The sequence below is a fragment of the Doryrhamphus excisus genome, linkage group LG7, assembly GCF_037039965.1.
Source record: "Doryrhamphus excisus strain RoL-2023G ecotype Guam linkage group LG7, RoL_Dexc_Guam_v1.1, whole genome shotgun sequence".
Lineage (NCBI taxonomy): Eukaryota > Metazoa > Chordata > Actinopteri > Syngnathiformes > Syngnathidae > Doryrhamphus > Doryrhamphus excisus.
Window position 1 is genome coordinate 10,377,501 of NC_136363.1, and position 18,292 is coordinate 10,395,792.

The 18,292-nt window shown below is 40.1% G+C and overlaps 1 protein-coding gene across 2 annotated transcripts in view; it reads right to left on the reverse strand.

Moving 5' to 3' along the window:
* The window catches only part of slc66a2 (solute carrier family 66 member 2), a 16,061-nt gene extending 7,126 nt beyond the window's left edge, over window positions 1-8,935 (reverse strand). The window contains exons 1-4 of one of the 2 annotated variants that reach the window (XM_058047527.2): window positions 8,205-8,935; window positions 7,613-7,746; window positions 6,883-6,933; window positions 1,458-1,674 (exon numbers count right to left, since the gene is read on the reverse strand). In XM_058047527.2, the coding sequence (XP_057903510.1) occupies window positions 1,458-1,674; window positions 6,883-6,933; window positions 7,613-7,746; window positions 8,205-8,407 (605 nt within the window). In that variant the 5' untranslated portion in view covers window positions 8,408-8,935. The remainder of the gene's footprint in view (window positions 1-1,457; window positions 1,675-6,882; window positions 6,934-7,612; window positions 7,747-8,204) is intronic. The other variant, XM_058047528.2, reaches the window with a different exon arrangement.
* Window positions 8,936-18,292: the final 9,357 nt, after the last annotated feature.

Genomic DNA, 18,292 nt, shown 5'->3' on the forward strand with positions numbered 1-18,292 from the left:
TTGTCTTTTTTTCCCCTCCCCAAGCACTTAACAGAAAGGGCACTGAGGTTTACTTCTCCTGTGTGTCAGCAAACACTCGCATGTCCACACTCACCCATTCAATACTTCTGGGTGTCTAAACATATGTTTGACTTAAACAGACGAGCAGCGCGTGGACCTTGAATGAAATCCTGAGGTGAGGTAACCTAGCAACCGCTGTCAACACATTGGGCTCACAGCAAAGCGAGAAAGAGGAGACATTGGGTGATGTGTACAATATATGCAGGAGGAGGACATATCAATGTGACAGCTTTTCTACAGCCTGTGTTGACTACACAGGAAGTACATTGGCTCTATTTCACAGCTTATTTACATACAGTGCTACTCAAGGTGGAATGAAGTGGTTGTGGGCGGCAGTGACTCAGGAGGCAGGGCAGGTGGTCTAGAAACCAGAAGGTTGGTGGTTCTTACCGCACTTCCTCCATCCAGGGCACTGTGGTTGTGCCCTTGGGCAAGACACTTCACCTGGTTTACCTCCAGTGCTGCCCACACTAGTGTACAAATGAATGTTTGGTGGTGGCTGGAGAGGCCATAGGCGTGAGTCGGCAAGCATTCATACTGTATCGTTCTAATATTGATATTTAGGTTATCGTTTTGTTTTGTTTAGCTGTACACAAAAAATGTAACACACGACAAAAGCAATAGCCATTATCTGAACATGTTCCTCCATGTAACCAGCCCTTCAAAATAAGATTTAGGTCAAGGATTGTCGGCGGTTCACTAAAAAAAAAAAAAAACCTTAAACTGTCTGATGGTAAGCAGGAAGTGAACAAATGTAACAGGTACTGATTGTAAAAGTACCAGATGGAGGGGTAGTACTTAATAAGCTTTGCTTCTTCCTACTCCTTTTGGAAATGTGGAACTGTGAACTGATTATGGGATGCACTCAATTGTAATCTGATGCATGTTCAAATGAAATAAAACCATTACCATTACCATGGTGTAATAGTGGATTTTGGGAGTACAACTACTACTATAAGAAGTATCTTAACTCATAGACGAGTGGCTCCATCTTGCTTGGATGACAGTGTTGAGTGGTAATAAAACAAAAAGGGTTTGCACGGAGGAGCCCGGCGTGGGAGCTGTCATGGCGGGTTAGGTGGCTGCACAACCCTGCTGGGGTTGCTCTTATCAGTCTACTGCAGAGGACCAAGTAGCTAAGGGGGGTGCACACACTTGCATGCTGCGAGAAAGCTTTTTATCAGCCCCATAGACATTCTACAATGACTTACGTTCTATTACTTTGCTCTCCATCGTAAATGCCTCCTGCTCTCATATTACCTTTCCTCCCCAGTATCCATTTGTCATGACCATGTCTGCCGTTTTTAGTGTGTGGTTTGGGGAAGTTTATAATAGGAAGAGTAATTTAAAAAAGTAATGATAATTTGTATAACAGCAAAAGGTCGATCAAAATTCACCTCATGCCTTCCGTAGACTTGTTCTGGTAGTTGCAGTAGAGCTGCGGCGTGCCCAGCATGGCCTCCGTGAACACCGCCAGGAAGCCCAGCGACTCCACGAAGACAGCAGAGTCCAGGAGCACATAGGTGACGTAGGCCGCCACCAGCGTGAAGGCCACCACACACTGCACGTAGTCCAAGAAGCGACTCCACGACCAGAAGTGGCTCCAGTCAAAGTCTAAAAGAGATTTCTTTGTATTAGAGCTTGTCCGGCAATAATCTATTGTATTTGAGCAGCAGTCCCTGAACACAACATTAAATTGTGTAACTTCAAAACATCTACTGCATAGTCAAAATTGTCTGGACATTCATTCATTTTTACCGCTTATCCTCACGAAAGTCGTGGGGGTGCTGGAGCCTATCCCAGCTGTCTGCAGGCGAGAGGCGGGGTACACCCTGGACTGGTGGCCAGCCAATCACAGGGCACATATAGACAAACAACCATTCACACTCACATTCGAATAAAAATTGAATGTAAGCAATATAAAGAGAAACTTCTGTTCTTTTTTTTAAGCCATTACAATCAACTATGAGCAAGCAAATGAGATAATTTTTTAAATAGTAGAATAAATTAGCACAGACACAAAAAGAAGCTTCACACTTGAGCCGTGAATATTTACACCATGTATTAGAAAAAATTATATGTAGCTGCTACAAATAGGCCGCTCTCACTGTGTGTGAGTGAGGATCACGATGCTGACGACGATGATGATGATGATGATGATGCCCAGGCCAGATTATATTGGCTATAGGGTGAGAACTTGGAACGCTAATGAATGATTTACAGCTTTCAACCCTTGGTGTCGCTTGAGTGCTTTTCGTGCTCGGAACAGAAATGACAGCATAAAGATTCTGAGCACAAGGCTGACTTCCTGGAATGATCAACACGGTCAATACTCATAATGGGCTGATATCAAGGCCGCAAGAGGTAGTGATTGCCCTGTGATGACGATAATGATGATAGGATAGGTACTATAAGAGCCAGTGCGCCATCTTTACGGTTACTTTATGGTGTTAAAGCAACCCCTACTTGGGCTTGCTAAGTGACAGCAATAGAGGTGATTGGAAGAATCTGCCACATCTTTAAATGGGATGTTTACAAGTATTAAATGACATTATTAGCAGATTAATTCAATCACATACACACACACACACACAAAGTTTTACAACTTTTCATTAGGCATGCCTGTAATAAGATTACAGATACAAAAGCTGGATGAAAAGATACAATCAATGCTCCAATTAGTGCCTCTATTCAATTCAACCAAATAGTCACCGGGGGCGTGGTCTACAAAAGAATGAATCATTGCCATTTTGTAAGCGCTCAGCAAAATCACAAGTGGAAATCCAGCTGACTTTTATGACATTTGAGCTGATTACTGAATGAAATATTATTTCATTAGAGGGTTAACACGGAGCGCTTGTGACATTTACATGGCATTTCTAAATGAATATGCTTGGCAGGGTCGCAAGCTAACCTGGCCTGGCAAATGCTTTGTTGGCTCTTTGGCCACAGGCAGTATAAATACAACTACCAGGGTCAGCGCACCCAATGGTGCGCAGTTTACCCCGTGGCACAGCCAAACAAAAAGGTTTACATGTCATCCTTTAAGCGCCGGTGGTGTTTGTTTTGCTGTGTGGTTGTGGTCGCTGAGCTGGCAACAAAACCAGCTGAGAACTGCGAGCGCGGGCCAAGTAGCACCAGCCGGGTGCCACTGATAAAAGCCCAAACAAGAGAGCGGCAAACGGCTGGTCGAGCAGTATTCCGACGTAAAAGCTGGCAGGGGTAGACATTGCACCACTTGACAGTAAAGCCAGCCTAATGTGATACACATGGAGGCTGAATGACCCCCAGAGAAGCAAACAAACAGAAGACAACAACAAATGATCTTATGTGGAAAAAGTGCCTACATGACCAAATTTATTCATATCTGCCTCAAAAGCTATGCATGCAGAGTTGCACATAACAACACAAAGTTGGGCACCCTCAAGCTTTATCGTCCTCAGAGCTGTGGGATCAGACCAAAGCTACAAAAAAAGACTTCCCGCGGTGGCCAAAACACATCTGCATGAGTTGTGAGTACATGCTGGAAGATATGGGTCATGGGGGGACGTTACACTTTTAGTTCAACTCATGTTTTCTTCTTGTATAAGAGACAATCATAGTGACATTTCTAACAAAATATATATACTCCGTATAAAGCCTCAAAACCTTTACAGAGATTATGTTTAATCTTTTTTTTTTTATCCATAGGGATTAATGAGCTTTCAGCATCACAACAAAGCACAGCAACAGAAGACTGCAGTCTTTCATTTGAACAGCAATCGAGCTTTTGTAGTTTTTAAAATAAACAAAGGCTGTAAAATTATTATTTAATCAAGTTAATCACAGTTTTCAAACTAATTCATTGTGTTTGCAACTGTGTGAATTATGGACATTTTTTATTTGTTTTTTCACAGAAAGACACTAAATGAAGCTAACACTTTAATTGTGGCAGAACATGAGAATCCCACTTTAACCGTGTTATGAGTCATGAGAGGTTGCGTTCAAAGACAGCAGGTCATTTCACATGTTTGGCGGGTAGATATATTTTATGGGATTGTTATGCAGAAAATTGTACTTCTGCAGTTAAGAGTTACATTAGAGAGTGATAAGAATACCCAATAGTGTTGTTCTTTGTCTTTCTAATTTATTTATTGACCACACATACACCTGAATGCACCTCCCTGTCGTCCAGTGACAATGAAGAAGTGTCTGCGAGTTAGAGAAACATATATGCTGTTGATGCGTTCAAGCCAGAATAAAGTTAGAAAAGAGTAACTGTATTTATTCATAATTAAAATCCAGATTCTCTGTATTTTTTAATTCGCATTAAAATTTACATGTAAACCAGAGGTCGGCAAACTACTTATTTTATTTGTCAAATATATGAAACATTACAGTGCATTTCTTATATCAATCAAAATATAACTTTCCATTATTTACATTTGTATTCAACTATTTGATCACAAGCCGAAAAGGAATAGGCTGAAGCAAAACCTTATAAATGCCTACCCCTTTTTGCAGGATATAACCATGTTCATGCCACAGTCTTGTTTTCCCCTGTTATTATTATTATTGTAATATTATTATTGTTATTATCATGACCATTTTCATCATTAGTTGTGACGATTTTTTTTAATTATTTAATTTTAAAGACTTCATTGCTTCTTGTAGAGTGCTGTATCATTACATCTGTTGTTTTCTGAAATCCACAGTATTTGTGCTTTTATTGTCAATTTATTAGCCCACTTTTCCCCCCTAAGTGTAACATTTACATATCATTTTCTGGATTGCCTGTGTCTAATCTTGTGCATTTCATTGAAACTTAACATCCAACCTGGCATCATGGCTTGAGTAAACTGTTTGATGGTTTAGGTAGATTTTATTTTTTTTTTTAATCAATTTGGTTATTTGATGTGGTCTGCTGTTTACAAAGTGCTCCTGAAAAAAGCGACACAAGCACATATATCAGGTTGCATGACACTTTTACAGGTAAAATAATTCCAGGTGGACTGTTAGAATTATATGTATAAAATATATAGTCTGGCTCCCCGTCAATTTTGTTAAATCAATGCGCCCGCGAGTCAAAAAAGTTTACCCATCCCTGATGTAAACTGTGACACTTTTAAAAAATATATATGCAGCACATTGAAAAGCAACACTCATTTTAAAAGGCAGCACCAATGAATCCTAATTATAAGGCGATTTTAGCCAATCAGAAGCATCTGCAGGGGAAAAGGTGTCAATAAAAACAGTAAAAGCGTGATACAGGTTCTAACACTGTCCTTATTTGGACATGCGAGGAAATGTAATGTCTCTGTTTCCTTGCAAATGTCAAGCTGTTTGCGGAGAAGAGCATGGTGTTATAATGGCTCTGTGCTGCTGTGAGAACAATTACACCATGTGCTATGATTAAGGCTTACACAACAGAAAAAAAAAGCTGTGCAATCAGGACGAGAGACTGACTGCTGACAACACTCGCAGTCTATTTGCTCCTAGGTTGTTTTCTCTCCACAGCTGAGATGCTGACCAAACTTTCACTTCATCATCATGCCGGCCATCCTGTTTTCTACAAAGGAATCATGAGTGAGTGGTGTTCTTGCCAAATTTTGGTAACAATGGATGGGGCATGGGTTGCCATGGGTCCCAGCGGCCCATCGGATAAGGCACCAACCTCCTAATTGAGGGCGAGAGTACCCATCTGGGTTGTGTGTGTGTTTTGATTAACCCCCTCAGGAGGGCGATAAGCATGGCCAACAGTCAACACAGTCGGGGTCCTATATAGCCAGCCACGCTTCTCTCGACACAGTAAAAGCAACCAGAATGACTCTAATATGTATTATATAACAGATGATTATGATGACGACCGTTATTATGTTTCTGAAAACACCGTCTCCTACTGCCATCTAGCGTTCATATGGAAAACTACAACCCAGTTGTTCACATGTGATGACATTCAATGCAATAGCTATTAATGCAGATTCTTCCAAAGTAAATGTTCAGATAAACTATGTACAATATTTGACACAGCATGATGCATGTATGTTTTTTTCCCCCATACTACAAATTTTGCAAATTTCCCCACTGAGGGACGAATAAAGGCATATCTTAATCTTAAAATAATCAAAGAAAAATCACAAAAGCAAAATATTACGGGACAAAGAAAGTTATTTTTCAATAAACGTCTTAATTGAATACTAAGGAAAAGTAAAGTTCTAATTACAACAATCATGTTTAAATATGAAGAGAATAAAGTTGTAATTTAAAAAAAATAGTCATAATGTTAAGAGACAAAAACTAATTTGATAATTGTTTTAATATTACAAGTTTTTTATGATTAATCTTATGTCATTTATCTATATTTAATCTTATGACACGCCGTAATTTGGAATGCCATCAGACTGCGCAGCTATACCTAATGAAGTGAAGCTTCTAAGAAGAAACCACAATAGCAGGAGAGGTGACAGGTGACAGGTGACGCTTTCTTTGCGTTGTATTGCATTGTGGGATATGAAGCGTCTCATTCAAAGTCACTGAGCACATTTAGGAAGTGAACATCCCTGAGTGGTCAGTAGAGGGGGCAACACGTAGCAAGATTATACATAGCATGATGCATTCGAGGACTAAAACAAAGGATTAGGTATGAGCATGCACTATTTTGAAGGCCATGCCAAGATGAATAGAGGTCATCAAGAGTGTGTGCCATGCATGGGGGGGGGGATTTATCGTGGATGCAGGAAGGAAGGGAGTGCTTGTCAATGCTGTTAGTCATCAGTCATGTGTCTGGCAGGCTGAAGATAAAGATGATGGTTGGATGGCAGACACATTAAGTCATGTACCTACCCAGAAAGAGCCTCTTAGGGATTCTGACCTCCTCCTCCTTAATGTCTGTCGCTACAGACAAAAAATAAACGCAACAAGTGAGGGGGAAAAGGAAGTGAGAAGAGGAGGAAGAAGGAGAAAACGAGAGCTTGGTTTGGATTAAAAGTCCATCTTATTTGAATAGCGTATAAAAGTGTATAAAATAATATAATAATCTAAACCTGTGGTTTGGATGGATCAATTACAAAAAAAGAAAAAAGACAATAAAAGTTGACACATATGAAAAATATATAAACAGCCTTTTTTTAAATCAGGTAAATAAAATTATATATAATTAAAAAAATATAACTACTTATTTGGCTCTATAATCTTATACAATATATTTATTTCATGCATCTCAGCTTGTATATTATACACAGTATATATTATACCATACATTGTTTGTTATTTAGGTATCCTTCTCTCCTCTTGTCTTTAGTGCATCAAATCCTGTAGCTGGATTAAATGTGTTGCCTTGGCAGAACAAGTCACTCTTACACACACACACACACACACACACACACACACACACACACACACACACACACACACACACACACACACAGAGAGAGAGAGAGAGAGACAGACAAACACCATGTGCATTCAATCACATGACATTTAAACCCTCAGACGGCTGTTGCTAAAGCTCTTACGACCAAATAGTGATGCAATTTAGGAACCCCCCCCACGACACACATATACAGTTTCTGACCTAGGAAGGAGCGTCTTTTGGTGTTGAGTTCGGTGGCCATGCGGACGGTGGTGCACAGGTTGAGCATGATCAGCATGGTGGCGATCATGATGATGCTCTGCCACAGCAGCAGCGTCTCAAAGTAGCGGCCAAATCTGATGACGAAAAACAGAAACACTTACATGGAGGCAAACTTTTCACATTATCTTGTCTGCAATCACAACGACATCAATGAGCAAACGATCAAAGAGCACGGCTCCCGATGCCAAACAAAACAAACGGGATTACTACCTTAAAACAGTGGCTCTTAAGCTTTACAGAAATATATAAATACTATATGTGGCATGAGGGATTATAATTCTGTAATGTCACGATTATATCATATACATTTCTTGTAGATAATTCCGATATGGAGCCTGTGTACCACCAGGGACACTCATACCACACTCTGAGAAGTATTGATCCACTATCCACAGCAATTACTTGCATATTTAACATATTTAACAACTGAGTCAGTGACACGTGACCTTCTGCCAACTCAACTCTTTTATAGTAAATAAGAAGGTTTGTTTTAAGTCAATAGATTTTGGTGAATCTGGTGCTCCATTTTTACCTGAAGAGGATTCGCAGGATGTTAGCCACCAGGAGGACCAAGCACACGTAGGTGGAGAAGCCCTCGGCGTTCTGTGTACGCCGAATGTCCCGGTACTGGGGGATGTAGGGAACCACCCCACCGAACACCATGGCCCCCGCCGCCACCCACGACACCAGCTTGTTAACAGCGCTAACTATCTCCTCAAAGACGTCATTTTCCATCGCGAATGCAAAGCCGGACAGACGTCGTGGCCGAATACTTTCTACTGGCTGTTGAGGGAGTTTTGCAAGATGTCTTATAAGATTGAGAAGACGCCTCTGGTGCTTTAAGATGATTGGAGTAGCATCCGTGTTTTGTCTGCATAATCCTTATACGGCACAAACAAAACAGCCGCTAGCCTAAATGCCACGCCGTCACCAAGCTAGCGCTGGACAACATGCAATACTGACCGCTTGTTGGTTTAAAAAAATAAAACATGGAAAAAGTAGTTGTACTCTTGACGCTTGCATTTGTAGTGTTTATAAAGATATAGCAAAGAGTTATCTCATAAGTCCACTGTTCTGTTTTTGTCCTGCTAACGACAAAGCTAAGTTTTGCATAGACTAAACTTTATAAGCACATCCAATACACCTTCATTCATGTTTAAATGACCTTTAAATTAACAATCAATGTAACCAAAACAATTTTAGCAGCAGTTATTCCAACCCTACCGACACTGCGAGACCAATGGTGTTACTGGCAAATGGGGACCAACACTTCCTGAAACGTCACACGCTTCTCGCGTGCCAAGATGTTTGACGCTATCAAGATAGTTCACCGCACAGCTTTGCCATACAGGCGAAAGAAAAAGGAGTGGGATTTCAAATGAATTCGAATAACCCAAAATGATATGTTCTAGGTTACATTTGTAATTTTTCTTTCAACGAAACACGTCTGCAATTTAGCAATTTGTTGCACAGCTAATTTCGCCGTGTGTTCGTCTTTGTGGTTAGTTCACGGACGTCCTTTATCATAGCATGCACCACACTAAGCGGATATGAACGTTTCCAGATTACGACCCCCAAACGCTAAAGATGAATTAAATTATATAACAACTATGGCTGACATCTGGTCATCTTTCGACTGCCACTGCCTAATCTTTTATGTAACGATGGAAACCAAAGTGACAAGATGTGGGTATTTATTTATGTAATTCTATATTTACATATATGTCGAAGGTGTTATTCATGTCACTGTAATAAACCAGTTTGTGTAGTTCAATAAATTATCTCCCCTCCTTGTAAACAAGCATGGAATCGTGCCGGATGTTAAAAGGTCTCAAAAGTTTTGTTTGCAACCCACCGGAAATACATCATACTTACTTTCACGATAAAAGCCTGTTATTGTTAGGAAACATGTTTGAGACTTTTAGGAATTAATTAAATACGTTAAGTATTTCATTATGATTTCTCTATCTTTGAACTACATTCAAAAGGTGAATATCTACATATTTAAAGCAGATAAAACTCATAAAATGGCCTTTATTGTGAAATAGTAATGTGGAAGTATCCCTATTTTACGCATGCTAGCCAAAGTTGCGGCAAAGTTGCAGATTCTGGCTGCTGTTTACAGCTAACTTACGCTGGTGATGGATTAACTAAACTAAGCACATCTGTATTCCTTGTCATTTGAGGAAGGTGTACTACATCCAAACTGGCTAGTGAAAAGATGTCGAAAAGCGGGTGCAAAGCAACCAAACAGATGACACAGACGGTGAGTAGCAATGTTGTGATTTGTGTAGTCGTCGAAGCTAGGCACTGGATGATTGCTTTTATGGTCTGAATCATCACAGATGGATGAAACAATGCAACGGCTACACGAAAGATTCCAGGCTATCTCAGAACAACTGGAAGAACAAAATATCCTTTTATAACCCTGCAAGGTTAACTGTTAATGCAGTATGCTGTTTCTCCAGTGGGTGGTGCTATCGAGACGATATAATTCAAGTGTCAGAAAAGCATGTTTACTGTTACTAGTTATATATGTATATCTATTCATGTATTAGGGGCGATACTGCTGTGGGTTACATCTGCAGCAGCAGCCCGTGTTGTTATTATGATTTCTAATATTATGGGAGATCATTTAAAAAGTATGGCGCTTGTCCCACCAAACAATTACTGCCACCTCGTGACCAATGTAGAATACTATATTCACAATTTGTGATGCGTATTCTTAAGATTTTTATTTGGCTTTTGGTTAAATTTACCTTTTCAAAAATATTGAAATGCTTAATTTAGGTAATAAATACATTTGATATGCATGAATATGCAATATTCTTGACTAATAGGCTGTATTAAATCACAAATTACCTGATGAATTAATATGGTAAACTGCAAAATTTGAACCACAATGTTGGCAAGCGATGACTGTACATAAATATAACAAAATCAACTAACAATAGGAACACAACAATCAACATGTTCACACTAGGATTGATCCAGCTATTGATATTTGAATCCATCCACTCTATCTATTCATTCTTTGACTGCCGCACTAGATGACATGGGAACACGCATCAACAGCCTTGAGAAGAGCGTAACAGAGCTCATGACCGAAGCCGGCATGGACGAGGAGCCCATTTCCAAAGTAGCCGATCTTCTCCCTGACTAGTTTATTTTTTACATTTCAATCACACCCCTTCCCAAATATTCCAACATGTGCAGCTGGACAAGTATTATATGCTGAACAATATATACAATATGCATTTGCTACCTCCGTGCAACATTTAAATCCTCCTTTTTTTGCATTTGCAAGTATTCAAAACAGGGTGATCATATGATGCTAACATGTAGCTTGCACACTTTTAAGCCAAAGACACACATGTGTGGCCTATTAAAAGCTACAAGATAAGAACCACACTCAATTAATAGTATGACAGTATTACACGTGTTAATATTCTAGAGTGCCGATTCTCAAACTGGGGGGCAAATACCACTGGTGGTACATTTTAGAAAAATAACAACACAATTACACATATAAAAATGTACAAATACACATTTTCTAATCTAAGACTTACTGACAATTTCCTGTGATGACAAACCACAGAATTTGAATCAAAATCATACTTAAAAGTATAAAAGGTTTGAGAATCATTACACTAGAAATGAGGAAAGACTTTTGGATTAAGCTATGCAAGTTGTCAATGTGCACCTAATTGACAAATAAAATGAAATAAAGACGTTTTAAACAAACTGGTTATCGAGTTGGAAAGCATGGTAATGAAAGAGTATGGGTCCCTCTAGTGGTTGTTTTACTCATTGCAGGCAGTGTTGCTCGGCACTGACCCTGGTGCTGATTTCTTTATCATTCATTCCATTGCTTAGCTAACCCACTAATTCTATGCAATGAAATTAATATCAAACTTAATGACATAAATGCTTAATTTTACGACAGATATCATCATTATTGTTTCGAAGCTACTTATCATTATGCCATCTATTTATTCACCACATTATTATTATTATTATTATTATACGGGAGCCAGGTAACGACATTTCATAGGCAATTTCACTGCTGTGTTATTGTGCAATGACAATAAAGAAAGTCTATCCATCTATCCATCTATCTAACTATCTATACCATATGTGTTCTACTCATGGGTGCAGTTGCAGCGTCTGAGCTACAGGTGTCAGTATTCATCAAAATAAACATTACTGTGTATATTTTTGTTTCGTGTGAGCACCCCTGCTGTGTGTCCTTCAAATCCAAAAAAGTAAAAAAAAAAACAGACTAGCCATTTTTGTCAAAGCAGCCTGCTGATTGGCTGGCAGTGTTGTCATGACAACCAGGACAGCTGCACACCATCTTCAGCATGTTTTGACATATTCTCAGGAAGTTTTGCAGGACAAACGAGGAGGAAAGAGAAGGGTTAGTGGGGTGTCTGACGTTCATTGCACCGTGGTGAGCTGTGGAGCGGCGAGTGGGTGTGAGTGGATGCTGAGAGCTTTGACCCCGTGGCCCACGTCCGGGAACACTTGATAGTGTGTACTTGTGCTCCTCATTCACCCTCTCTGTCTAACCGTACTTTTGCACACTTCACTTTGCAGGTGAGGCACAAAGTAAATGTCAATAGTTTGAAGTGGCTTCTCTTCTCATCAGCACATCCTTGCATTGTCGATGTGTTCCGTTTCGCCCTTCTACAGCTTCCATATGCATACATGCGGTGGGCTAGGGGGCCCACCTGTGTGCCCCCCGACCACCTGAAGCTCTTTGATACCTGGTGGGGCTTTAATCTGCCGTTCTCTTGCCCACTTTGAAGTGAAAATCCCTGCTTTCATTCTCTCTCACGCTCACACATACACGGGTCGCCATCTGGCCGTAAATTCTCCTCTATCCTGCCCCCCCCCCCCTCAAAAAAAAAAAAGAACAGCCAGACTCTCATTCATACATGCTACTTTATTTCGTTGTGCCCTCAGGCAACCTGTAGCCAAATTTAGCCCCGCAGTTATTTCAGGATCTTTATAGCATTCATCATCTTCTGTCTGCTCTGATATATTTCTATCTACAGGAATAGAAACGCACCATCGCAGGCCATTTCACACATCACAGAGGCAGCACACAGGTTTGGTCAAGTTAAAGAGCAAAAAGGGTCAAAATGATATGGCATACAAATGGAACTGTGATTAGAAGCTTCTACTAGTCAGAGTAGCGGCGTTTCCAAAATGAAATAGCCAAGTGTTGACTCTTCCTGTCTCTGACTCGTGTCTCGTACTCCAGTCTCTTCTTTACCTACTATGTGTTAGTGTTAGTGAAAGACGGGTACGTCCTGCGGGATCGGTGCCCAGCAACCGACCCTTATTTTGTCGCCATGGAAACTGAGTCAGCTTCACTTGTAGCCATGTTGTGTTTTCCCGTGACAGGTACGTGTGTGTGTGTACGTTTGTTTGGACTGTGTGCAGACAGAGAGATGAAAAGGAAGTGCGTGAACAGGTGTGTTTCCTTTGCTTCTATTTGCAAGGCTATTTTAGTCATACTGCTGATTTTATTGTGCTATATTTAGGCCTGGCTGCTACTGAGGTGTCCAACTCGGCCCACCATATTGTTTTAGGTGGCCCACAAAAGCCTGGAAATAATACAATTAAAATTCATTTATTTTATTTTGTTATTTGTAGTATTTAAAGTAACATTTTTGATATTTTAGTTGTATTATTATTCATTTTACTTTACATTTTTGAATGATGTATTTATATGATATTAAATCAGGGGTCTCAAACTCAATTTACCTGGGGGCCACTGGAGCTAGGGTCTGGGCAAGGCTGGGCCGCACCAGGTTTTCAAAAAAAACAAAAAAACAAAACACATTTATTAAAAACAGAAAAATATCCAAACTTTTTCAGTGCTTTGGTTCCGATTTTTTCTACAATAAAAGCTCCTATAAAACATTCCACTGTTCTCAAATATCTTAATTTCTATTTTTCTGCACAAAATAAGATAAATAAATAAACAAATCAAGAATAAAAGAAAATCAACCAATCAGTAATAAATAAATATAATAATAATAATAATAAAACGGCAAATAATAAAAACGTAAGAAACCACATATAGTTGGTGGGTAGACAAATTATTTTTTTCAGATTCAAATGAACAAAGCATTATTAGAGCCCTGTAGACATGACAAAACATGACTATAGTCACATTTATACTCTTTAATTACAACATATTGCGCAACTGCATGGTCTTGAGACACATGCTAACTCGCAAACTAGAGAGCTAGCGCTCTAAACGGTAGCCTTCAAGTTATTTCCTTTAAACTTAAATAGCCAAAACTTACCACTTCCACACGGATAGGGAGGATAACTATTAATAGTTATTTAACCTTTAACATGAACATTAATCAAACGTAATAATTTTTTCTGGGTACATGATACCATACAGCATCCATATCAAACTTGTGCAGGCCGCACTAACATTAAACTTTCATATCAAGGCCGGGGCCTCAAACTAGTGTCCTGCGGGCCACATTTGGCCCGCGGGCCGCGTGTTTGAGACCCCTGTATTCAATAAATAGTGGCGCCCCCTATGGGATGTTGTCAAAATGATGCAAAGGCATGCTAGCACACATAATACAGTGAAGAAAATAAGTATTTGAACACCCTGCTATTTTGCTATTTCTCTTCCACTTAGAAATCATGGAGGGGTCTGAAATTTTCATCGTAGGTGCATGTCCACTGTGAGAGAGATAAACTAAAAAGAAAAATCCAGAAATCACAATGCATGATTTTTTAACAATTTATTTGTGTGATACAGCTGCTAATAAGTATTTGAACACCTGAGAAAATGAATGTTAATATTTGGTACAGTAGCCTTTGTTTGCTATTACAGAGGTCAAACGTTTCCTGTAGTTTTTCACCAGGTTTGCACACACTGCAGGAGGGATCTTGGCCCACTCCTCCACACAGATCTTCTCTAGATCAGTCAGGTTTCTGGGCTGTCGCTGAGAAACACGGAGTTTGAGCTCCCTCCAAAGATTTTCGATTGGGTTCAGGTCTGGAGACTGGCTGGGCCATGCTAGAACCTTGATATGCTTCTTACGGAGCCACTCCTTGGTTTTCCTGGCTGTGTGCTTCGGGTCGTTGTCGTGTTGGAAGACCCAGCCACGACCCATCTTCAATGCTCTGACAGAGGGAAGGAGGTTGTTCCCCAAAATCTCACAATACACGGCCCCAGTCATCCTCTCTTTAATGCAGTGCACTCGTCCTGTCCCATGTGCAGAAAAACACCCCCAAAGCATGATGCTACCACCCCCATGCTTCACAGTAGGGATGGTGTTCTTCGGATTGTACTCTTCATTCTTCTTCCTCCAAACACGCTTATTGGAATTATGACCAAAAAGTTCTATTTTGGTCTCATCTGACCATAAAACTTTCTCCCATGACTCCTCTGTATCATCCAAATGGTCATATGCAAACTTAAGACGGGCCTTGACATGTGCTGGTTTAAGCAGGGGAACCTTTCGTGCCATGCATGATTTCACATCATGACGTCTTAGTGTATTACCTACAGTAACCTTGGAAACGGTGGTCCCAGCTCTTTTCAGGTCATTGACCAAGTCCTGTCGTGTAGTTCTGGGCTGATTCCTCACCTTTCTTAGAATCATTGAGACCCCACGAGGTGATATCTTGCATGGGGCTCCACTCCGATTGAGATTGACCGTCATGTTTAGCTTCTTCCATTTTCTAATGATAGCTCCAACAGTGGACCTTTTTTCACCAAGCTGCTTGGTAATTGCTCCGTAGCCCTTTCCAGCCTTGTGGAGGTGTACAATTTTGTCTCTGGTGTCTTTGGACAGCTCTTTGGTCTTCGCCATGTTACAAGTTAAAGTCTTACTGATTGTATGGGGTGGACAGGTGTCTTTATGCAGCTAACGACCTCAAACAGGTGCATCTGATTCAGGATGATACATGGAGTGCAGGTGGACTTCTAATGGGCAGACTAACAGGTCTTTCAGGGTCAGAATTCTAGATGATACACAGGTGTTCAAATACTTATTTGCAGCTGTATCACACAAATAAATTGTTAAAAAATCATGCATTGTGATTTCTGGATTTTTCTTTTTAGTTTATCTCTCTCACAGTGGACATGCACCTACGATGAAAATTTCAGACCCCTCCATGATTTCTAAGTGGGAGAAATAGCAAAATAGCAGGGTGTTCAAATACTTATTTTCTTCACTGTAACAACCACTGCCGTATAACCTCACAGTTTAAAAACCATTAACGAAATGCTCAAAGACTCATGGAACTCATAAAACACAGACTTTGCTTCTATAAGATGAGACAAGAATTTCACATTACTTTTTAAAAAAATTATCATGAAAAAATATATAAAAAATATGACATTATATTGCACTCTATACTCATTTAATTTCTACACCCTTCAGCACTCCGTCTATGTGACTGGCCCCGCCTCCACCCAGCGAGACACACAGACTGTACAGTACGACTGACAAAAGGGCTCACTCCGCTTGTGCCATTGTTCTATGAAATCAATGCACAGAGTAGATAATTGTTTGATTATTGTCCTAGGCATAGAAATCCTGTCAAATTGTAATCTGGTGAGATCTAATGACATCCTTGCTTCAGGACAATTAGTTGCTAAGTAAGTAGCTTGATGGCAACCATTTTTCAACCAATCTTGCTTGTCAGTCCCCTGAAGGTGTCTACCACATTTATATTATGGAGAGAGGCATTGTTCAGGGAACGGAATTTCAAGTCAGTCTGACTTAAGGAGGTTATGTGGCCCGCAGGACGCTAGTTTAGGCCCCCGCCTTGATATGAAAGTTTAATGTTAGTGTTAGTTTGATATGGATGCTGTATGGTATCATGTACCCAGAAAAAATTATTACGTTTAATTAATGTTCATGTTAAAGGTTAAATAACTGTTAATAGTTATCCTCCCTATCCGTGTGGAAGTGGTAAGTTTTTGGCTTTTTAAGTTTAAAGGAAATAACTTGGAGGCTACCGTTTAGGTCGCTAGCTCTCGAGTTTGCAAGTTAGCATGTGTCACAAGAGTTGCAGTTGCGCAATATGTTGTAAATAAAAAGAGTATAAATGTGACTGTAGTCGTGTTTTGGCATGTCTACAGGGCTCTAATAATGCTTTGTTCATTTTAATCTGAAAAAAACAACTATATGTGGTATAAGTTTTTATTATTTGCCGTTTATTATTATTATTATATTTATTTATTACTGATTGATTTTCTTTATTCTTGATTTGTTTATTTATTTTTCATCTTATTTTGTGTAGAAAAAAAAAATTAAGATATTTGAGAACAGTGGAATGTTTTATCAGAGCTTTTCTTTCTTTCTTTCTTTCTTTCTTTCTTTCTTTGTGTTTTTTTTTTTTTTTGAAAACCTGATGCGGCCCAGCCTCTCTCTCACTCAAATAGACGCCTCTGGCTAATATTTTGGTTGTTTAGCAAGGTAAATATTAGAAAGAGAGGGCCAAAGCTAAACAAAGCATCCATGCCTGTGTAGCGCCCCAGCATAGTGCTCAGTGAAGCCTTACAGATGCATCAAGGTGTGGAGAATCTTTCTGTTCCCTCCCTCCTTCGTTCCATCTTCTTCTCTTTCTCATTAACGCAGCTAATTAAAGATCTGTCAGACGACCCTCCCACCCGCTCTCCCTCCCTTCCGTCTATATAGAGTCACAGGGCCGGAATCGCTGTCCAATCGGAGGTGATCGTCATGGTTGCCGACCCCTCCACTCGTCCCTCCCTCTCCCCCATTCCCCGCCACCATGTCATGATTAAGTGGCTCATTGCCCAAGGTGCTTCATCCATTGCTCTGCTTACAGACAGGCTCATTAACATCTGCCAACTTTATCTACAGCGAGGTAGAGTCCTTAGCTCGGCCAATGACTAAGTAAGCCCTCAGCAAGGTTGGGATTTTTTGGGGTCAGGGTGTTACGACTTTGGCCACTACGTTGCACTAATAGTGCTAATTAAGAACTCTATTCTCCCTGCATACGTCTCTAATGTACAGTAAACCTGTGCGGTATAACCAGGCCGCCTTTATGAAGACGATTACATTGTTGTAAAACTGCACTGAATCAAACAGGGATGTTCCTATTATTTGGGTTGGTAATTGGGAGTTTAGCGACCCGTGAGTCGAAATACTTTCCCTCAGGATGATGTGGTGCAGTTCTATACCACAACCACTATGAAGCACTTCATTATGGTGTACTTCCTCACAGTTTGCCCTCCACTGCAATAGACGCCGTGCCTCAGTTAAACAAATAAATGAACCTTGACTATATGCTGAATTACAAGTGGGAACACAATTACAGGGGTTTTCTCTCCATAAAAATGTTTCACATTTATCAGTATATTCCAATATTGTCATGTACTACAGTATTACAATATATAAGTATATGTACTATGTGCCTCACAGCTAGGAGACCAGGGTTCAATCCCACCCTCGGCCATCTCTGTGTGGAGTTTGCATGTTCTCCCCGTGCATGCGTGGGTTTTCTCCGGGTACTCCGGTTTACTCCCACATTCCAAAAACATGCTAGGTTAATTGGCCACTCCAAATTGTCCATAGGTATGAATGTGAGTGTGAATGGTTG